General features: G+C 44.1%; 1 protein-coding gene across 14 annotated transcripts in view; it reads left to right on the forward strand.

The window, feature by feature from the left end:
* Positions 1–23,443, forward strand: part of KMT2C (lysine methyltransferase 2C) — a 347,150-nt gene that overhangs the window by 247,696 nt on the left and 76,011 nt on the right. For 10 of the 14 annotated variants that reach the window (XM_075922783.2, XM_075922788.2, XM_075922785.2 and 7 more), the window contains 5 exons: positions 2,912–2,977; positions 6,082–6,300; positions 10,344–10,472; positions 14,074–14,193; positions 20,339–20,469. In XM_075922783.2, coding sequence (XP_075778898.2) covers positions 2,912–2,977; positions 6,082–6,300; positions 10,344–10,472; positions 14,074–14,193; positions 20,339–20,469 — 665 coding nt within the window. The remainder of the gene's footprint in view (positions 1–2,911; positions 2,978–6,081; positions 6,301–10,343; positions 10,473–14,073; positions 14,194–20,338; positions 20,470–23,443) is intronic. The other 4 variants (XM_075922786.2, XM_075922796.2, XM_075922784.2 and 1 more) reach the window with 3 other exon arrangements.

Below are 23,443 nucleotides of genomic sequence, written 5' to 3' on the forward strand. Positions count from 1 at the left end.
GCCTTGGACTAATTTTGAGGCTTCCCTGCAGTGCAGATGTGCTTATTTGAAATAAGCTGTTTTGGAATAATTCTTCTGGAATATGTTATTTCAAAATAAGCATGCAGTGTGGACGTACCCTCTGTCAATGCAAAAGTTGATCATGTGGCTGCACTCTGCCGACACAAGAAACATTGTGTGTACTTGCAACAGTGGTTTAATTAAGGCACTTTTATTAAAGCAGCGTCAATTTTGGTAACAAAACGTAGACATAGCCTAACTGCTCTGTCTCTCACTCATATGTACTCTGATCTTAATTACCTTTTTTACACTGATACTCAACTCTGTGTATCCTTCACCACTTTTTAAAGACTCCTCCTTAAATACCTTCTTTATCTGTTTTATCCAAATAAATGTATGATTTTGGTTAAGCTTACTACAGTTCTTCCCTTTGGCAAGAAGAATATCCTTGAACACAATTCCATTTCTGTCTCTCCCCGCAGTTCAGATCTGCCTTTTCTCTCTGTTGAGTATATTAATCTTCTTATCTCAGTTATCTGTAAATCTGTCTATTGCCACTGTCAAAACATAATTTGTTTGTGTAACTTCCTTGACTTCATCTCTAGAAATTTCACCTTTGCCATAATTAACTACTTGACTATTGCACTTCTTTCCTGTTTGATCTCAACAAGCCCCAGGTCTCCATACTGCAGAATGCCTGCTGTCTTGCTTATCAGTGAAGCATATCAAATCACCATATCCTAAATCACCTCTATTGGCTTCCTGTTTACTTCGGTTCCCATTTTAAAACACTCTATGGAAAGTATCAGTTGAGCTCATATGTGAAGTCTGACTCTGACCTTTCCATTCCATTCAGTAGCATCTCTCTGCTTCTGTCCTTTCCTGTTGTCTTACTGGAGCTAAATGTCTTTCCTCCTGCAATTTTCCCTGTACCTCATCATTTCAACACCTCTTCCCAAATTTCATCTTCAAATGTATCTTTTCTTCTTTTTTCCTGTTCATTTCTGACTCTTATGTATATTACTTTTTTGTGATTTGTACCATGTTGCATTCTCTGATGATCTGTAATTCTGGTATAATATAACTGCAGTTTGTGTAAATGACACACAAAATAAAGTTGTGTTGCGTAAGTGTGTTGTTCTGCTATATTTTTAGGGACTCTGTCAGTGTTCAGGCCAAACTTTCACTACTCTTAATTTTTTTTTGTTTTCTGTGAGAGTTATTTTCTGTAGTCTTTTCCTTTTTATTAATCTATTCTGTAGTTTGATGATAATATTAAAACAAGAAGCTGCCATTTCAGCTACTTATATATAAGCATATAAGCTGACTTCAAGTTTCATAATTGTGTGTATGTAGAGATAGTTTCCCATATAGCTAGGTGCCAAAAGGAATAGAGGCTGCTATATTGTCCAACTATTCCTTCTGTAGGGCCTTCTATGGTTGCCCCATATGACCTCCAGACTGAAATGTTACAGAGGCCTAGATAACAAGAAAGAAGTGGTCATAATCATTATATTAAAATCATATGGAGAAAAGTACTTTTAACTACCAAAATAGTCTCCCATAACTGTGGCTCTCCTTATTTGTTGTTCTACACCTCCATAGTGCTTTTCAATCCTTTGTATTGCTGACAATCTAAACCAATCACAAGAGCAGTTGGCATCCCTGCTATACTCATTGGCTACGTCTAGATTGCATCCCTTTTTCACAAAAGGGATGCAAATTAGACGTATCGCAATTGCTAATGAAGCGAGGATTTAAATCTCCCCCGCTTCATTAGCATAAAAATGGCTGCTGCTTTTTTTTCGGCACGGAGCTTTGCCGGAAAAAAGCGCCAGTCTAGATGCCGATCTTTCAGAAAATAAAGCCTTTTCCGAAAGATCCCTTATCCCAAGTTTCATAATTGTGTGAATGTAGAGATACCCCAAGAGGGATAAGGGATCTTTTGGAAAAGGCTTTATTTTCCGAAAGATCCGTGTCTAGACTGGCGCTTTTTTCCAGCAAAGCTCCGTGCCGAAAAAAAGCGGCAGCCATTTTTATGCTAATGAAGTGGGGGAGATTTAAATCCCGCTTCATTAGCAATTGAGATACGTCTAATTTGCATCCCTTTTACGAAAAAGGGATGTAATCTAGACGTAGCCATTATGTAGCTGTTTCCTTCAACTTTCTAGCATCACTTCCAGATTGACTTTCTGCCATTTGACTTTTATCCATGTTCCTATCTTGGAAAACAGTCTAACTGCTCCATCTGAGTTTACCAGAAACCTAGAGCTGCATGTTCTTTGTATTCAGATACCCTTAGACTAGAACCTCACTTTCTCTCACAATAGCCTCGCGTATACATTGTACAATAAGGTTGATAGATTAAACCTTCTGAAATCCCACGTGTGGGAGTCCTTGGAGGCAATGAATGATCTGGTGTGGTCCTCTGGGAATTTTTTGGAAGGAAAGGAATCGCAACTCTGTGATCCCTTCCAGTCCTGCCATAATCCATGGTCAGGTTGGCAAAACCTTGCTGTCATCAGTCAACTGCTTGATGATCTAAAAAATCCAATGTACTCTCCCCTGCCCATTGTAGGAGACCACAACCATTGTAGTGTCCATACCATACTTGGGCCTGGGACATCTAAGTGCTCCAGGTGACTCCAGAGTTGCTTCTTAACATTGCTTTTGCTTTTCAATGACATTGGGAAAGCAAGCAACATAATCATTTTATTTTTAAGATTCTAGACAATTGTTGAGAATAATATAAAAGGGAGATTTTTATAAGTTTATAAGAACATTTTACAAGTTTATATTTTTACAAGTTTACGAGAAAAATAGTTGATATTGTCACCTTAAATCATATCTACACTATCCCAATAAATGAGTTATTTAATTTTATTGTAATTCACTTCATTTTATTTTTCAGTACCTTCCTCAGACTGCTGTGACCCATCAATTGCAGCTCAGATTGTTTCAAAAGTAAAAGAACTAGGTAATTTTTAACAAATGCTCAAACTTTTGATAATCTAGAATAATTTTTATTTGGAATGTAGAAATTGTTTTCTTTATTATTTTTATCATAGATGCACCCACTAAAAATCTTTTATCTTAGGAGAATGTCTATTGTTACTCCCTTATCTTTATCAACTATTATTTGACACACCCAGTTTGTTACAATGATCTTAAATTAGGCACTGACCCTGCAAAATTTAAGCATGTGCTTAACTTGAATCTTCTGAGTAGGGCCCTTCCAGATTCCTAGTCCATTTTGGTCAATTTCAGTCATAGGGATTTTAAAATCCCAAATTTTATTATTTTAGCTATTTAAATCTGAAATTTCACATTTTTGTAATTGTAGAGATCATGACCCAAAAAGGAGTTTGGGGGAGTCACAGAAAAGGTATTGTAGGAGGGAGGGTACCTGCTACCCTTACTCGAGTGCTGATGCTAGCAGTGGCACTGCTTTTGGAGCTGGGCAAATGTCACAGCAGTTACTGTTATTTGTATCTAGTAGCATTCAAAGGCCTCATTTAAGTCCCATCATATTTAATGTTGTCCTGACATATGGCAGAAGTCAGCACCTATTATAAGAAATTTACTGTGTTTAAAAATAATTACAGTATGACAAAATTGTTGTATGATGCAATACATAAAAATGTAGCTGTAAATATTTGGGTTACTTCTTCACTAGAGAATGGGTATGTGCACAAACCACCTGTAGATTTACCTTTTTGGGACGATGTGCAAGAATACATATTTTGTTCATTTGTTTAAAAGGCATGAATGTTACTGATATTGAAAAATCCATAAGCGTTGTTATCCAGCCAGTTGCCTCACTGGTGAAAACCATTATTGTGCTAATTGCTTGTGTGCTATCCTTGAGTGAAGGTTGCCAAACTTGAACTCTGCTAATTACTAGAAGAAATGAGTAAGAATCAAGAATCCCTGCCTACACTGAGAAGAAACGGCTGTCAGCACATGATTCTCACCAGACCTCAATAGCCTTGTCACATCACTGGAGAGAGGCAGTCTAATGGGTCTCAAGAAACCTGGGTTCAATTCCTGGCTGAGAGTTTGTCTACGCTTGAAATGTTATAGTGGCACAAATGCTGCCATGTAGACCAGGGTGGGAACCTTTTGAGTCAGGGGCCAGATACAAAGTGAGAAACAAATAAAGAAAACCCAAACAAACAAACACCCAACCTTCACTGATGTAGCCCCCAACTGACGCACCTCACTCCCCTCATATTCTAGCCTCATGGGAACGACGGGGGGAGGACTGAGGTTCAGGTCTTCCTCCAAACCAGATTAACTCTTCTGGGGACTTAGTAGATTTTGTGGATCCCGGTTGCTCTGGGGTGGGGCCAAAAATGAGAGGTTCAGTGTGCAGGAGGCAGGGGTGCTGGAGTGAGCTGAAGGTGGTGTGTAGGGTCTGAGCAGGAGGGGGCTGAGAGAAGGGAATCTAGGCAGGAGGTAGGGTTCAGGAGCAGACTGTGGGTGTGGGAGCTGGGTGGAATGTAGGATGCAGGAGAAGGCTGGGAGTGCGGGGTCTGAGCAGGAGATGAGATGCAGGGGCAGGCTGGGGGTGGGAGGGAGGGAGGGAGGGTGCAGGAGCAGAGTGAGGGTAATTTGGGAGGGTGCTTACCTGCACAGCTCCCTAGGGACACAAGTGACTTCATGCCTCCTCCTGCTTCCCAGGCACAGCCCCCTATTGCTCACATTGGCTGCAGTTTCAGCTAATGGGAGCAACAGAGGGAAAGCCTCCAAGCAAGCAGTTCACTGTGCTGGCATTTCCCCAGCTGGTAGGGAGGGGGAATGGCAGTGCAGCGAGTTGCTTCCTCATTCGACCAGGCAGAGCCTGTGGCTTGGATCCAGCCCTGTCCTGACCCACTCCAGCCTATGAGGCTTGCGGCTCCTCCTCCCCAACCTCTCCTACACAGTGGGGAGCCAGTGCTGGCAGCCCAGCCACATGGGAGGAGGTCTGGGTGCAGGGGGAGCCCCAAGCCTCACAGGCTGGATCCAGGCAAGCTGTGGGTCTTAGACTCCTTATCCTGGTATAGACATTATCTGTAGTGACAGAAGGGGTTCTTCCATTGGTGTAATTATCCACTTCCCTGATAACTGGTAGCTAAGTCAACAGAAGAATTTTTCCAGGTACCTAGCACTGTCTGCACAAGGTTTAGATCAACTTAATTACATTGTTATGCAGTATGGATTTTTCACCCCCACAAGAATGTAACTGTGTCTACCTAACTTTTTACTGCAGACTAGACCTCACCTGCAGACGTCGTATGTGACCTTGGAAAATAACTTAATTTACCCCCGTCCATTAGCTCCCCTTCTGAAAAGTGAGGATAATTTTTCCCTACCTTGCGAGGGTTTTGTGAGGATAAAATCTGTTAACAATTATGAGACATTCCAATACTACAGTGCTTGAGGACCACGTAAGCATCTAGATAGGCAGTTTGTTAGATAGGTAACATGGGGTGCCCTGCAGCCCCCAGAGAAGGGCTCACCACATTTTTGCAGGCTCAGTAGGGCTTAGCAGCCAGGGAGTGCTTGGCATTTGGGAGATCATATGAAATCCCCACCCTGAGCAGAAGGATGGGGGAGGAGGGCGAGTCCAAGTCTCCCAGGATTCTGGGAAAGGGCTGCCTGGGCCACCCCCCTTTTCTGACCCTCCCCTGGGCAGCGGCCTGGCCTAAGCTTAAGGTGGACAGAGAGTCAGGAGACCAAAAATATGAGACTTGTCTAGTTATATGACTGTGTCAGTTAAGAGTACAGCTCTGAGTACTTTTGAAGATGACAGTTGCTGTAATGTAAACATTCTTTTCAATGAGTTCTTGCAGTGTGTCATGTTGTACTATTGTATTTGACATTGCACAGTAAATTATAAAGCTTTGTCTCTAATTTATAAGATAATGTCAGGTACCTCTGTATTATTTATACCAATAATCCTTCAAGTTCTAGTGCTTGTAATCTATCACACTTTGACATGCATGTGAATGGTTAACTCTTTAAAGAAGTGTTTAAATAATTCATCTGAGATTTATGAGTTAAAGTATAAAAAGTTTTATATTCATGTAATTTGTATAGACCCACCGAAGACATATACCCAAGATGGAGTCTGTTTGACAGAATTGGGGATGTCTCAGTTACAGAGCCTCACTGTTACAGTACCAAGAAGAAAACGGACAAAACCAAAGCTTAAATTGAAGATTATAAATCAGAACAGTGTAGCTGTGCTACAGACACCACCAGATATCCAGTCAGAGCATTCGAGAGATGGAGAGATGGATGACAGTAGAGGTAATGGTCAGTATTGCTTACTACTCATAAAGGTGCTTCTATTTCACTCTAGTACTAAATGGTTAAGATGGACTAGCTCTGCAAAACATAATCTTTGGTGGTCATAGCTGTCCATGTCAAGGAGATGGACCTTTCTGTTATTTTAGTTCGTGTATCATGTATCCAATACAGAAACCATATCTTTAAGGCTAACAGCAGGGGCAGCACACAAGGTCTGGCTGCTCTTCCATGGAGCACCAGCACTACATCTGAAAATTTTGTGCACTGTGCATTCTGAGACTCTCAGACCCAGCACAAATACTGTTAAAAAGTTATAGGACCAGTGCTTAATAAAGAGACATCCAGACTTGCTGGGCTCTTTCAAATATGGCATAAAAAAGCACTGAGAGGTAGATGAATTTCTTGAGAGTTAACTCATTTCTGTCGGGCCAAAAGAAATCTGATGATTGGTCCTGCTTTGGGCAGGGGGTTAGACTCGATGACCTCCTGAGGTCTCTTCCGCCCTATGGTTCTCTCTAGATTCAAAGAAGCTCTGGGAAAAGCATGGAATTGCCATTTCTGACAGAGAAGTTGTCCCCAGTCTGAAGCAATACATTCGTTTACTTCTCTGGCTAAATAACCTGATGCTTGACTCCATATCCCAAACAAGGCAGAAATTGGATTAAAAAATGGATTGCATAGTCAATCTGTATCTGTCTTAAGTGGATTCCAGTGTATATACTGATAAATGTAGTGTGGACTTTCACGTTAATCTGAAACCTGAGGAAAGGCTTACTAAATGCAGGTGTGAAAGTCATGAAATAAATTACATAAGTGTCTATTACAAGTGGAATGCAGACATCCCAACTCACCACAGTCTGAAGTGCTTTCTGTTTATGCAACATCGTCTTTGCTGTTAATCAGATTAAATGTCATAAGAGGCTTTCTTGTAGCTACAGAGAGTTCTTGAAATAACAGAGTGATTTAACTGTAGTATGGTCTCGTGTTAAGTTGTTGATATAAGTAGCATGACAGTTGTTTGATTGGCGTATCTTTAATTGTAATGGCTAGAAGAAATGTATATTTTTATGGTATGTTTATTTTTAATGGCAGTGGAACAGGGATCTAACTTTTGATTTCAGTTCTCATTCCCTTAGCTATATTTTTTCTTTAAGTGACTATGATAAAATGTTTCAATGGATTTGAAAAATGGCCTGGCTTGAGGCATGTTAAAAGCCTCAGAATGGCTCTTTGGTTAATATTTAATAGATTTGTGCTTTGAAAGAAACTAGGAAACCCTTGGACAAAGAGAGCACTGGGAATGTATTGCACAGAGGATCTTTTGGGTAGCCAAGAAAACTTGGATCCTTTTTGGGGCTAGAAGTTTTGCTGAGAGGGCTTGTTCATTCTGTAAAGGAAATAAATGACTCAGTGTTATTCAGTAGAGACATTCCTGGACAGTCCAAAAGTAGAGCTCATAGACTTCAGAAGGAGTATTATCCAGTTAAAAGGTCTGGTCAGGAGTGCAGCCTTTGGCGGTAAGGCATATGGTTGCTAGAAATCATGAAAGAATCTCAGCCTTCAATACTCAGCAGTGTAAATAGACTGCCCAGAGGTGCATTTATTAAAAAAAAATTTTTTTCAGTGTATGTGTGTTTAAAGATAATGTTGTGCATATGTATTAAAGCAACCTTGCAAAATTATTAAAGGTAACCAGCTCGTGCACATTTACTTTCCCCACCCTTTACAATAATGGTTGATAAATAAAAAACTAAGTACATTTTGCTCACTTCACAGAGATACATTTAGCATTCACCCTTGACCACATTGCATCTTTGTCGACTAAGTCTTTACTAATGCTCCCCACATTCAGGATAAAAGACCTGAAAGTCCATCACCTTGAAAAGAATGTTTCACTAGAGAATGACTTCTCCAGGTTCTGCAACAACTTCCCAGATTCTTAAATGCCCCAGGAAAGAAAAGCAATCGAGACCCTGATTCCCAATGTCTTACAGTTAAAAAAATATTTTTAAATGTCAAGACCTGTATGATGCACAGAATACATGAAGATCTGGGGGGGGGGGGGGCGATATTGGACATCATTTATTGACACTCATTTTAGAATAACTAACACTGAATGAATGCAGGTGTACTCCATTGTTCTCAGCAGCATGGGCAACCACATGCACATCAGATTTGACCTCTGCTGTCTAGACTGGCTTTAGTGAGTTCAAAGTTTCTGTTATTATCTTTGAAGTACAGGCAGTCCCCGGGTTACGTACAAGATAGGGACTGTAGGTTTGTTCTTAAGTTGAATTTGTATGTAAGTCGGAACTGGTACATATTTTGGGGAGGGACGGGGAGCTGGAGTTAGGTGAAAAAGACCCTGATTCTCATACAACTTCCTTATTCTAAGAAAAACACATACAGTTTTGATATGAAGGTTTTTTTGGTTGATATTTTAATTAAAAATTGATCATAAACTTCAGTGATTCATGCTATATCCAAATCTTCCTGTTGGGGTGCCTGAAAGATCCCAGTTATTCATTTAATAGTCAGAATCTTTGTTTTTTATAACTAAAAAAAGTTTATTCAGTGCATATTACTGTTCCAAATAGAATTTGCTACAGATGGTTCAGTGAAATGGGTATTAAGTGTAATCAATAGTCATTGGAGAGCACAGTAAAATATTGATACAATCAAAGCTGTTGGTGTATTCTGCTGAGCAGAAAATGGAAATCCCTTCCTGTGAAGTGTGTGTGTGAATTTATCCACAGGATTAATTTTAAAGAAAAATTCTGTGTTGGGAACAGGAGTTTAGCCACAGGTGGGTCCTCATTGTCCACTCACCCACTTTGCAACCAGACCCATCCCCTCGGGGCTTACCCTGCTCTGCTCCAGCCAGGGTGTGGGGTTGGGGCTTATCCCCTCTTCCCTTCTGTCCTGCTCCTCCCCATTCTTGCCCACCCACACCACTGGGTAATTTTTCCGCTTCACCTCTGCCAGGCTGGAAGGGACTTGTTAATTTCACGTGACGCTAACAAGATACTTGCAGCTCTAGTGCTGAAGAGGGAAAGAGCTGTTGCTCCCAAGGTGGGGACTGTAACACAATGGGTCTCACTGCCTGCTGCTCCTGCTGTTCCCTAGGAAATTAATTTTTCCGCTCTGGGGTGCCCCCTTTTGGCTGGTGTCTTTTTCCCCCCCAGCAGACCCACGTCCTCCGCGGCAAGAAGAGCCGCTCCGCGTCTCCCTGGTCTGCTGGGGGGAAGCGCCCCCCGCGCCGCCGGAGGCGGCGACAGTGGGGGAGGCACCCCGCACTAGCTGCGCCCCCCCGTTTGTAACTAGGGATTCGACGTAAGTCAGATTGATGTAACCCGGGGACTGCCTGTATTCAGTGGCCTGGGACAAAGATATCTAAAAAATTGCCTAAAGCTCCGGCATGAGAACTTTGAATGACAACTTTGCTTTTCTAACTCGGTGAAACTTTCTGACATTACAGTAAAGCTTGTCTCTGCAGGACAGAAGACAGAGCTTTCTCAGGAGCAGGCCCAAAACTGTGGAAAGACCTCTCATAAATCTGAGGACCATCATAAAACCTCACCACCTTCCAAAGCAAGTTCCAGGCTTGCTTTTTTCACCTGCCTTCTCTACAGGAACAGAGTGCAGTCTGTACATTAAACAAACACACACACGAAAACAACCCAAAATTAAAGCCTACCTAAATAAAACACTCCACTGCACTTGTAATTTCCCCTTAGAGACGAATATGAGAGAGGAAACAAACTGTATGTGCGTCATGTTAGTCACATCGTTTAATGCAGTACTTCAGAGCCCTCAGGTATTACAGTGATGAGGAAAGTATAAGAAATTCAATAGAATAAAGCTATAAGAATTAAAGATTCATGTAGATGGAACATTTTGCCACTACAGATGTCTGCATTCTCCTGTTATTAGAGGGAAAATCTAACTCCCTTCAATGTTTTTGACTCTATATAGGCTAAATGAAAGCATTTTTCTCCTCCTTTTAAGTTTAATTTTTAGGTTAGTTTATAATTCTGTCTTTTCTCCAGAAGGTGATCTTATGGACTGTGATGGAAAATCAGACTCCAGCCCAGAACGAGAAACTGTGGATGATGACACTAAGGTGACAGAAGGAGCTGATGGAGTCAAAAAGAGAAAGAGAAAGCCATACCGACCTGGTAGGGTACATAATGTAGATGATTTTGTATCAATTTTTTGTCACGTTTAAGTTTTCTACTACAGTTGAACCTCTCTAATCCAGCACCCTTGGAACCTGACCGGTGTTGAACCAGAGAATTTGCTGAACCAGAGGAGGTCAATATTATCTAGCAGCACTGCCAACATTTCCACTGCTTACTGGGCTTTAGAAGACATTTTGGGTTAAATTAGAGCTAAGTAACAGCATAGATCACAGAGCCAGGACTGGTGGCTGTAAACAAACTTTATGGGACTGTGGGAAACTTGGCCACACTCATAATAAGTGGATGTCCAGCTAACTAAAATCATGCTAGAGCATGGATGTTGCTGGACCAGACTAGAGAGGGTCAATTTATATGTAAATATTTTATTAATTTAAAAATAGGAAGATTAAACAGCATGTTTAGGAAATGCTTCTTTGGGTGATTTTTTTCTCATTGTGCAATCTAATAGTTTCTCCAATTGTGGTTAAAAATAATTTACAATCTGATAATCTTTGTATGTTTTCCCAAGTTGTTGTACAGCAACAGTCCTTTCCTTATGCTCTAAGTATTGATTTACAATCAGATTTGCAACCAATTTTAACGTAATAAAACAAAGCAAAGCACTGTGCACCTCTAATTGGATATATGTGTTGCAGGTAAACATACTCTATTGTATACAATGTTTATCTATGACTCAGTGAAGTATTTATGGGACGCTTTTTGCTTCTTTAAAAATAATACTTTTGTAGATATACACTACCTCTTTTCTGAAGTGTCTGGTAAATAGGGCCCTACCAAATTCTCGGTTATGAAAAATGTATCATGGACCATGAAATCTGTTCTCCTCCATGAAATCTGTTCTTTCGTGTGCTTTTATCCTGTATTGTACTATACTAGAGGGTAAAAGTATAGAAAATTACATGGTGACTTTACGTCAGGGTGGGCAAAAGGGCCTCTGCAAACCGGATCCAGTCCACCAAGTGGGTTTATCCAACCCACAGATGCCCTGTTGCTCCCCCTGCTAGGGTTGCCAGATGGTCTCCCAAAAAATACCAAATACATGGGCTAAAAATTTGTCAAGCCAAAAAAAAAAAACCAAACACATATCCTGTGTGGCTGCTACCAGGAGCCACCAAGCTGGGAACAAAGGGGGAGGCAGCAGAGCCTGCTCTGCAAAGCAGCCACCTGCTACCCAAAGCAGACAGAGGCAGACCCTGGGGCAACACAATGGCGGTGGGGGCAGGCGACCATGGGTAGGAAGGTGACTCCCCCATAGCCAGGTCTGTGGGTGTCCCTGTGGGAAGAAGCAGAAATTCCACCCCAGTCAGTTTTGGCTTAGAACCCCTGGAAGGCTCCTAAACGCAACAACAAAGCACCTGTGAGTTTCTCTCCTGGACTACGGCTCTAGAACGCGCTTGAACAGCGCTCAGGAGCAGGGACAGGGCTTCTCCTCCTCCCCAAGGCATCACTCCTCAGATGCAATCAGCTGAGGGCTCCCAGAGCCGACCACGCCCCGCCTCCCGCCACTCCTCCCGCCTGGATTCTGCACGCAACCAGAGGCTCCCAGCGCCAATTGCAGCCCTGCCTCCCAGCCTGGGACTCCCTCTAGTTGCATGCAGAAGCCTGGTAGGGTCGGGGCAAGTGGCTGGGACTCCCAGCCACTCCCCCCGCCCGACTTCTGCACACAACCACAGGCTCCCAGCTGGGAGGCGGGGCCATGATTGGCGCTGGGATCATGTGGTTGCGTCCCAGCTACACCCCTGCCAGGCTTCCGTCTGGTGCCCAGCCAGAAAAAAAGAAAATACCGGACATTGTACATGTACAGTATTTTCTGAAATTTTTTACTGGACCGAGGGCGCACAAACTGGAGTATCCGGTAGAACCCTGGCAACCCTCTCCCCCGCCCCCAGGCCAATCAGGGCCTAGGGACGGGGAAGCGTGTGAAGTCTCCTCCCCCACCAGCACCGTGTGCCCCTTGGAGGATGGAGGCAGGGTGGGAGGAGACTTCGCATGTTCCCCCCTACCCCAGGCCCTGATAGACCTGGGGGTGAGGGGAAAGCACAAAGTCTCCTTCCACCGCTGGGGCGTAGGCACCTAGAGGGAACCATCAGCTGTTCAGAACAGCTGGCCGTTCTCTCTGAGAGGGGTAGGGGCAAAGACTTTGTGCTCCTCCACCCCCAGGCCAATCAGGATCTGTGGACAGGGAAGCACAGAATTTCTGAAGTGGCCCCTGCCTAAAATTATTGCCCATCCCTGCTTTACATCTTGCATCCTTGCAATAACAGACTTTTGGCCATACTGAGGATTCCATGCTCATAGTCCTAGACTATTGTGATATCAGAGTAACTCAGCCAATCGCCATCCTTATACTCTTCAGCTAATTTGCATACGGCAGTTTTATGGTTGTATAAGGGACACTGTATAGATGATGGATTACTCTGTCCAACTGACACAGTTCTTCAAAACCACTTACACAAGAGCCCCAAATACACATTGCCAGTGGCAACTGGTGACAGGAGGATGGGGGGCACTGACCACTTCTACCCCTGCTTCGTCCCTTGCTCTGCATCTGTCCTTGCATCACCCCTACCCCATCCTTGCTCCATTCCTGAGGGACTGCACTGGTGGTGTGGTCTGCACTGCACACACACCCCCGCCATCACCGGTGGGGAGGGCACGAGCTGGGCATTTCCAGCTTGTGTGGTGCTCCTGTATGTGGAGAGGGGCAGGACTGCAGATCCGTGCCGAGCAAACTGGAGCTGTCTGACCTGTGCCTTGCTCACTGCTGGTGGGTGCGAGATGTGGTGGGGGAGGTACAGCATAGACTCCTGCTGCCAGCGCAACCCTGCTGGTCCACCCTGTGTGTATGCGCCATGCCCTCACCCCTGTACTCGGGCACAACCAGGGAGCAGTGCCAGGGGGTAGGTGCCACTTGATCTTGAACCTTCCCTGCTGCTGCTGTTGGTGAGGGGGGAGGGGGGCAGTGCCAGCACAGCCCCCCAGCCACTAGCCCCACTGCCAGCTGCTGATCGGCCCCTCCCATGTACCCTCACACATCGCCTATGCACATTACTCCTCATCGCAGCACACATCCCTCATTTTGCCACCCACCCAAACACAAATCTTTCAACACAACATAACTCTCCTTGCATAACACACACATTCACCAAACCTCACTTATACTTACCCAAAAACCATAGCCACACATAGTCTCTAGTGCTGATAGAAATGTGCTTATATTGGTGCAACTTACATATAGCCAAATGGGAAAGAGAATAATCTATGTCTGTACAGGGCACTTTTTATATCATCTTAATAGTGTCCACACTACTAATGATATGTTCTGGTATATCAGTAAAAAATCTCACTCATAGCCAGCATAATTCTACCACTACAAAAAGTATGTATAAACCAGGCCATAAGGAAAATAGTGTTTTTGAAGAAGTTCTTGTATGTAGGCAACCAAAAAATGTTTAATTCCTAATGGTTTTTCTTTCTTTAAAACAAAACAAAAAAAGTTTGTTTCCAAGATTTGATGTTTGTTTGTGTCTAGGAATGTCATTTGCATCTGCTTGTTGTATTTTTATTTCTTTGATAGGCATTGGAGGATTCATGGTCCGCCAGAGGAGCCGTACAGGGCAGGGTAAAACTAAGAGATCTCTCTCCAGGAAAGATTCTTCCGGCTCTGTTTCTGAGCAGTTGCCTAGCAGAGAAGATGGTAGGTACTGACATTTGTTTGTTTGTAAATTATTGCCAATGTTTAATTTAGAAAAATGATGGAACTAGTTTTTATCTGCTCCTGTCAGATTTATTACAATGGAAATTGGTTACAATATTAATGTTGGCTGTCACCTCATTTTATGAATTTGACTGCTCTACTCATTTACAGCAGTGTCCAAAATTCACAGAGACAGATCTAGAGATTTCCTGAAATGCTAACGAAATGTTTCAGGTTACTGAGACACAGCTAAGAGACCCTGTGTGCTCTAGTAGAGTAGATATTGTACTGGTACTCAGGAGATGCAGGTTCCATTCCCAGCTCAGCCAGTCACGTACTGTTATGGCTTGGGCCCTCTACTTACAAGTGGTTCCATTTGTTTGTATAACATGTAAGAGTATGTCCATACTTAAAATTCTGTGTGCTTCCATGTGGATGCTACCTACACTGACAGGAGGGCTTCTCCCATTGGCATAAGTAATCTACCTCTTCTAGAGGCAGTAGCTCGGTGCACTGAAGAATTCTTCCACCAACCTAGAACTTGTCTGTCCCAGAGGTTAGCTCAGTATAGCTGCCTTGCTATGGAGTGTGAATTTTTCACAGCTCTGAGCAGTGTATCCATACCCTAAGTTTCTCCGCTTTGTAAATGTTTAGTTTGGAATGGATGTCTGCTCAGGCTGGTGTGGGCAACTTTCTTTGCCTGTTCGTTCCTTACATACTGTAGTGTAGCAATGGGCGGCCCCTTTTTTATGGCCTTGAGACATTGCTTTAGCACCTGACAAGGTGCTAACTGCATTCAGGTGACAATTTAAAAGGTCATTTTTCACACCTTATCAACAGTGCTTGATAAAGGGCACTCAACAGCCTGGCTAATCAAAAAGCTGATTATGCCTTGAGAAGAAATAAGGCTCTAAAACAATAAGGCTAGGTCTCCACTACGACTTTTTGTGGCAGAAAATATGCTAATGAGGGACTCGTTTTCTGCTGATCTGTATTTTCTGCTAGGGGTTTTGCACAAATACAAGCAGTGTGGATGTTCCCTTTTTGCACAAAAACCCCTTTTTGCACAAGATCGGTATACCTCCTTTTTTGAGGCATAAGGATCTTGTGCAAAAAGGGAACGTCCACACTGCTTGTTTTTGAACAAAAACACCCACTGAAAAAACAGATCAGCAGAAAATATGCAAACGAGATTGTGACTTATTGTAATGAGTCTCTTATTAGCATATCTTCTGCCACAAAAATTCATAGTGTAGACATAGCCTCAGTGTGTGTGGAAAGCAGTTAATCTCTTATTAGCTTTATTCATTGAACTGTTATATCAATGACAGATACGTTTATTAGAAAATGTGATATTGGCATTTGTTTGCATATCATAAACACTTGCAGATTCCTCCTGTGATTGGGTTATGTTTTTTTTCTGAGGGTGGATTTTTGTGTGTGAAAGTTATACATAGAGCATAAGTAATAGCTCACTAATGTGCCGAAGGGCTGTTCTCAACCAGGGATATGTGTACCTCTAGGCAGATATCCCCAACCAGGCTTGAGAGTCCATCTCTGCTCAGTCTCTCTCTGCTTTGTAGCAGCCAGCATTTTAACAAAGGGGAGCTGAAGTCTCACTCTGCCATAGCCCCAGGCTGATTTGCTGGATGCCTCTCAGCTGGTGGGGGAGTTGAAAGGTACTTGAAGGGGCAGGGAGGTGATGAGAGAGGCCTGGTCTGGGTTCACTGCTTTGAATTTGCTGCTAGGTTCCCTCCTCCTCTCATCCTGAAGAGGAGTCAACAGAAAACTGTGCATCAGCTGTGTCTGCAGCAGAAGAAGTTCCAGCTTGAAAGGGTGCTTCCTTTCCACAGCCAATCAGAAGGGACTAGATAGGGGAAGGGAATCCCCGCAGTCCCTATTCCCCAGTCCTTGTAGGCTCACAGCTGCAGCAGTTGGCAGAGGTGGGAATCCCCAGCTGCTCAACAATTGCTGCAGGTTGGGGGAAAGGAGGGAAGGGACTTAAGGTTGCCAATCAAAAGAAGCCCCAGTTTGAGAGCAGCCTTGATTAAACAAGTACCAGACAGGTTAATCCACACACATACAAGGTGAGTACCAACCCCATCCCAAACAGAGAGCAGCCTGCGCCTGACATAGGCTGCAAAGGGTTAACAGCAGCCATGCGATGAAATACTCCTGTCTCCTGACTGGGGCTTTGAAATACCATGAATGGAGCAGAGCCTGTCTCCAGCACAGAGCCCAGTGCTCCTGGCCAGACAGGGGGATGAAATGATTATCTGCTCCCTGCAAATTCAAAATGGTATTTCATGTCCGGTCATTCATTGTCATCACTGGGATAGCCAATGAATTGTTTTGTTAATTGGGGATGATGAGTGAGTCCTTTCAGGATACTGAATAAGGAGAAGGGAGAGGGGGAAGGGACTAGCAGGGAAGAGGCAATGCTAATCTCACACAGGAGGCATTTGCCTTCCTGAAGAAAATCCAGTCTCTTCCTGGGGTGTTCAGCAAGCCAAGTGTGGGAGTGGGATGGTGGTTACGTGGACAGCTATGTGCATGTGTTTGTACTGTGGTGAGCTGTCCTTGGGACCAGGGTTTTTATCAGCATATCTCAGCAAAATAAGTGATAATGGCAAATCGCACATTTGCTTTCTTTCCACTCCTAGCCCCACTCTGATCCCTCTGTTCCACACGATCCCTGCTTTCCTTCCACTCCCAGCAGTCACTGCACTTGCTCTGTGTCATTTCCTTCCACTTCCCTAGGAGCCAGGCTTCCCATCTCTCACCCTCGACAATTTACCTTCCCTTCGCTGACCCTACTCTCCATCCAGCTTCCCCCTATCTTCCTGTTGAAAGCTCCAGCAGAGCTGGTTTCCTTATGGGATTAATTTGGGCTTCTTTACAATGTAGTGCATGCTGGGGTTTCATTTTCCTGCAGCTGTGGCAGGGTAGGGAGCAGGCACAATGAACTCTCAACCTTCCCCAACATAACAAACCAGGAACCACCTCCCTTCTCCTTTCATGGAGTCCCAGGAGAGAACAGCACTGGACTCCAGTGATCATGAAGCCATGTCAGAGCTGTTCACATTTCTTTGGTTTTGAAAAGGGTCCTTGCAATGACCATGCAGAGTGAGTGAGGGCCTGGACAGCCAGGTCTCAGCTGAGCTCTTTTGGGCACTAGAACCATACACTGATCGCATAGACACCTTTGTCATTTGCTAGAAGTGCCTTCTCCTCGTGCCCTATTGCCTTCGGGTTACTGCTGCCCCTTCCCCATGCTCTTGGCTCATCTGTCTCCTGCTGCCTCTTACCCACTTATCCCTCAGCTTTTGCTTTCCTCTCCTCCCCCCAGTCTCTTGGGACCCCTGTAATTTTCATCCTTCCTGCTTCTACTTCCTCCACCCCTGCCGTTTCACCCTTTTGGCTGCTGCTTCCTCCCACTCTTTGCTGCCCCTGCCATTGATTTGCCTCCTGCTGCTACTACCAGCCCTAGATTCTGCCTCCTTCCCTCTTGACTACCCTGTGATCTTGTTCAGGAAAGCCGCTGGTGCTCTGGGGGCTAAATTGGGATCTGATGGGAAAGTTGATCTATCTACTGTGGCAAGTGGGGGATCTAGCCTTCAAGAAGGTATTTCTCTGCTTGCACGAATTGCTCCTCGGTGTTCATCAGGAAGTTCTGGGTGGGAGGAGTTTAGGACAAATTGTCTAACCAGCTGCCAAAGGGAGTTGGGGCTGGTGCCTGTGAGCATTGAGGGAGAAGGCTCTGCCTTGGCTAGGTGTGCAGGTGGAGTCAAGCAATAGCCCAGACTACGCTGATAAAGGAATTTTCTCCTTGGCCTGGGAGCTTGCACAGTACCCTCTACTTCCATCTCACCCCCCAGCACACTGCCCTAGTCTGGAGCCCTCTCCTACAGTCCAACACTCTGCACCAGCCCGGAGTCCCCTCCTGAACCCAAATTCTCTCCCAGAGCTTGCACCTCTCACTCCTTCCTGCTCCCAAATCCCTCGGTTCCAGCCCAGAGCCCTCACCCCCATCTCAGCCCTCTGAAAGTAAGAGAAAGTGAGATAGATCAAGTGATGGAGAGAGGGGGGAATGGAGTGAGTAGGGCCTAAGGGGAGGGGCCTTGGGAAAGGGGAGGAGTAGATCCTGGGTTGCCCTGACATTGAAGAACATTGCTCTTAGGGATATGAAGAGGTCTGCCAAGGGTACATCAGCTCATCTAGATATTTGATTAGTTTTACAACGGGCTACATAAAAAGCACTAGTGAAGTCAGTACATACTAAAATTTCATGCAGCTCTATATACTATACGCTGCAATTTAAATACAATATTTACATTCCAAATGTTTATATATAATTATATGGTAAAAATGAGGGAGGTTTTGGCAGTCTTTAAGAATGTAAAGACGGCCATACCAAGCCAAACCAACGGTCCATCGACAGTGGCCATTACCAGATGCCCCAGACATAGGGGACACAACAGGTAATCCTCAAGTGATCCCTCCCCTATCACCCACCTCAAGAGAAACAGAGGCGAGGGACACCATTCCTACGCATCCTGGCTAATAGCCATTGATGGACCTGTCCCCCATGAATCTATCTAGCTCTTTTTTGAACCCTGTTAAAGTCCTAGCCTTCACCACATCCTCTGGCAAGGAGTTCCACAGGCTGACTGTGCGCTGAGTGAAGAAAAACTTCCTTTTGTTTGTTTTAAACCAGCTGCCTATTAATTTAATTTGGGATTAATCCCTGAGCCTCAGCACCTCTCCCTTCTCCACTCTTACCCCCATCTCCGATGGTGCTGAAGCTGTGGTGTTGCTTTTTTCTCCCCTGCTTCTCATTTGGGGTATATGTCTCTAAGGGTTTTTTCCTCCTCTCTCGAGGGCCTGGTGAGTGAGTGTGTTTGTTTTGTTTGTTTTTCTTCTCACTGTTTTTTTTTTCCTGTGGATCAGTGGTCCCCACCCCGCCTTAGTGGAGTAGAATGGAATACAACTACTCCTTATGTAAGCGGCTGTTATAAAAAGGGTATGCCTGCAAAGGAAAGAAAAGCCCTCATCTGGCCCATGCCAGCCAACTCAGGTTTGTAGGGCTCAGGCTGTGGGGCTATTCCAATGACAGGCTTTAGGACCATCCCATCCTACTGGGTCCTACCAGAAGTCTACACAACAATGAAACAGCCTAGAGCGCCAACCCAGGTGAGCCTGAGTTGTCTGGTGTGGGCCAGATATGGTTTTTTCTTTGCTACGTATGCCTACCTGAAGAGGATGTAGGAAGTCCCTTCTTTTTCTAAGATATATAAATTGTAATATATTTGTGGTCAGAAAAGTGATCTGCTCCCTGCATGCATTCCAGGTCAGTGCCATTTGCTTTCTTACTGTGTTACTTTTACCAAATCAGCACAACTGTGAAAAGGGAACTGGATGCTTTCCTGGCTTATGCATCTTTTGATAAGTTTACACTTATGGCATGTAGCGTGTAGACTGTTTGCCCAGCCAGCCTGGATATAAATAGCAGTGTAGACCATGAAGCACTTCTTAGGCAAGTAGACCTACAAGCCTGAATCCTAGAGCATAGACAGCCATGCAGGCTACACATGCTAAAGCAAAGGCTCTCCAATCTGTACCTCTATTTTTAGCAGTAGTATCCTACTGCCTCCTACCTGCCTTTCGCTGCCACAGTTAGACTCTGGCAAGTAGGAAAGGCTCCGTTGTGGAGGGAGGGAGGAGGGGGAGAACAGTGAGGAAAGGATCCCTGGAACCAGAGCCCGCTACCTCCTCCCTGCCAGAACCTTTCACAGCCACACATAGCTACTTACCACAGTGAGTGTGGATTCAGCATGTAGCTGCATGCACCCTACCTTGAACCACAAGTATAGGCAACATCATTTAACAGAATTGTCACGTCTCAGCTTTATTTAGTGACAGCACTTAATTTTGAATCAGCTAATTCAGTATAGAAATTGAAAGACAAGAAAGATACAACCCCACAGTACTATTTTTACAGATCTTTTCAGAGTTGAACTGTACTGCAGAGAGTCAGGCTGCATAGTACATGTTGTCCCTCTTTAAATAATAAACATTAGATGTGAATAGTGGGCCAGAGATATAAAGAGAATTTTAATGTACTTGTGCATGAATGTTGTTTTAGGTTGGACTGAACAGCTGCCAGATACACCAGTTGATGAGTCTACCCCTGTTTCTGAAAATACTGAGAAAATAAAAAAGCGTTACAGGAAAAAGAAAAATAAACTTGAAGAAACCTTCCCTGCATATTTGCAGGTATAGTCAGTTGTCATGTGTTATTTAATACTAATGTTCACCTGTGTTGAATAAACTGCTAATAAATGTAAAATATAAATGTTTACTTTTTTATATCTATCTCATCACTCAGTCAAGTGGCTTTTGCACAAAGGAATATATAAAAGCTGTGTTTTGTAGATGCTGTAGCAAGCTTACTGCACACAAGGGAGACTCCCTGCATTCCTTGATTTTCCCCCTCCTGCACACTCCCTGTGTGCCACCCTCCAACCTCCCTCTGTTTGAGGGACTCTGTGCAACTCTCTCCCACCCTTCTGGTTGGCATGCAAGGGTGTATGTATGTGGACGAGGGGACCCTCGTGGCAGAGTGCCTATGCATATGCCTGTGTGTCCCTGTTACCCACTGCCCACTCTGCCACGAGGGTCCCCTCGCCCACATACATACACCCCTGCATGACAGCTGCTCTCTTTGTGTCCCCCCTTCTTACCTATCCCTCATGGTAAAGGTTCTATCCATTCCCCTCTGCCTCCCATGCCATGGGCTATATTCAAGCCCCCTTTATCCCATATCCTTCCTTCCCCTCTCTTTCATCCCCCTCCTCGCCATTATTCTTCTTTCTGTCTGGGTGATAAGAAAGAAGTAATATCTGTTACTGGACCAGCTTCTTTTGGAGGGAGAGAGACAAGCTTTTGAGCTTACATAGAATTCTCTTTCGAACCTGGGAAATGTGCTTGGAGTGTCACAGGTAAACACAAGGTGGAACGGTTTAGCATAAGAAGTTCACCTTGAACAGTCCCTTCAAATATGGGTTAAGTGGCTAATTAACACCTCTCCAGTCATAGAGGGGAAAGGGATGGTGGGAGAGGGTTAAGTGTGCAGGGCCAGATCAACTCTCCTGTGCACCCAGGGCTGTTAAATTTTGTGAAACCCCTGGCAGTTTTGGCAAACAAGAGCGGGCTCAGGGCTGGAGCAGAGGATTAGCGTGCGTGAGGGGGTGCACCTCCAGTTGGAGGGATGGGCTCTGGAGTAAGGCCAAGGATAGAAATTGGGGGTAGAGTGTGGCAGGAGGTTTGGGGTACAGGCTCTGGCAGGAAGTTTGCATGCAGGAGGGGTTTCCAGGCTTGTGGGTAGGAGGTAAGGTATAGGAGGAGGGGCCGGTGGGGGGCAGGCTCCGACTGGGAAGTGCTTACCTCAGGTGTCTCCCAGGCAGCAGCACAGCGGTGATAAAGCTGGTGCCTGCCTGCCCTGGCTCTGTGCTGCTCTGCTCCCTAAACCATGACCAGCATATCCAGCATATCCCTATGACCAGCATATCCAGCCCCTAGGCAGAGAGTCCAGGCTGCTTGGCACCATGCATGCTGCCTGTGCCTGCAGGTGCCATCCCCACAGCTCCCATTGTCATGGTTCCCAGCCAATGGGAGCTGTGGAGCTGGGGGTAGAAGGAGGGCATAGAGTTTTCCTGAAAAGCCCTTTGCCTAGGAGTTCATAGGAGGGCACCGAGGCTTGCGGATTGGTGTCTGGCTCACAGCATGGAGTTCTCCAGCAGCAGTTTGCATCTGGCTTACTGGGCCCCCTTCGTTCGAGACCTTGGGCTGCAGCACCTAACGCCCCTGCATTAATCCAGCCCTGTTAGTGGGTTATGGTATATTGTAATAAACCATAAATCAAGTGTTCATATTCATTGTGTTGAAGGTCTAGCAAAGTTATGAATTTTTGCTTCCAGACTTCACCTCTGTTGAAGGTGGTATGCCCATTTCCTTTTGAGGATAACTGAGAGGTCAAATTGTAGAGTGATCTCTTTCTGTTTGCCCATAGTGAATAGAGTGTTTTTGTCTTTTTGTCATTTTTTCTCTGAGAGTACATCTACACAGTGGACAGTGCATAACTCTGCTGTGTAGACATACCCTGAGAGATTTTTCAAGAGCACAGCCTGGGAGGTAAGTCATTCAGAGTGTGAACATTTTCAACTCTATTGGAATGGTAGACAGAGATGAAATAGAGAGATAATTGTGCTGGAAGGTATTAATGGGTGCCACCAAACAGTTATAGAGCTGCTTGGAAGCTCTAACAGTCCCAAACTGTTTTCTCCCTTTATTTGTCCTGATTTTCTCCAAAATCAAAAAGATTCTGTCCATTGAGTCCTAGAATGTGCCCTGAAACAATATTGGACAGTGTTTAATGTACAAGTTGTTGAATGGTATGCAGACAGAATAATGCTACTAAATTGAATATAAGGCTTCCACAAATTTGGGCTGCTCTCTCTCTCCATCTTCCCTTCCCTTGCTATTGAACAGTAACACAAAACTTATATTGTGTATTTTTTTCTTCCAGTACACTGAAACACTACGCCTTCAATTTGTATACTTGCATATACTGAATACTGTCAAAAGGCTTAGCCAGATCTTGCCATTTCTCCTTGATATTATTACATTTTCTTTACAGAAAGATCACAGAATACTATTTTATGAGAAAAAAGTACTCTCTATCCATTGGAGGATAGGGAGAAAATCCATGAATTAAGACTTTCTCTTCCTAGTAGGCATGAATTTTCATTTTCACTAGTATAATCTGATTCTTGTGAAACAGAATAGTTCTGTAGCTCTTGTGTGTAGGTTCTGACTTCTTTAAAGCAGAGGAACTGAAATTTTATGATTTTATTTAGATTGCTAACAATTAGTATTGAAAATGTTATGGGTTTCTATGGCCAAATGAGGAGGTGGAAATAAATAAATTAAAAATACTACAACTGACAAATTGGTTTTAAGATTGTCTGTCTAATCTGTTGACAAGTTGGTGGCTGCCTGATGTACTTTTATGATTCAGCTGTTGGTGAATGACAGCTATTATACAATGTACTTAAGTCTGCTAATAAAAGTGAACAACTTTATGCTCCATGAAGAAAGAGGCTTTGTGTTGTTTCAGCTCCACAGTGTGGTGATTTCTGCTAATTGTTAGCCATTCAGGAAACATGGATAGTCCTATGGTTAGAATACT

The sequence above is a fragment of the Pelodiscus sinensis genome, chromosome 2, assembly GCF_052426305.1.
Source record: "Pelodiscus sinensis isolate ZL-2025 chromosome 2, ASM5242630v1, whole genome shotgun sequence".
NCBI lineage: Eukaryota > Metazoa > Chordata > Testudines > Trionychidae > Pelodiscus > Pelodiscus sinensis.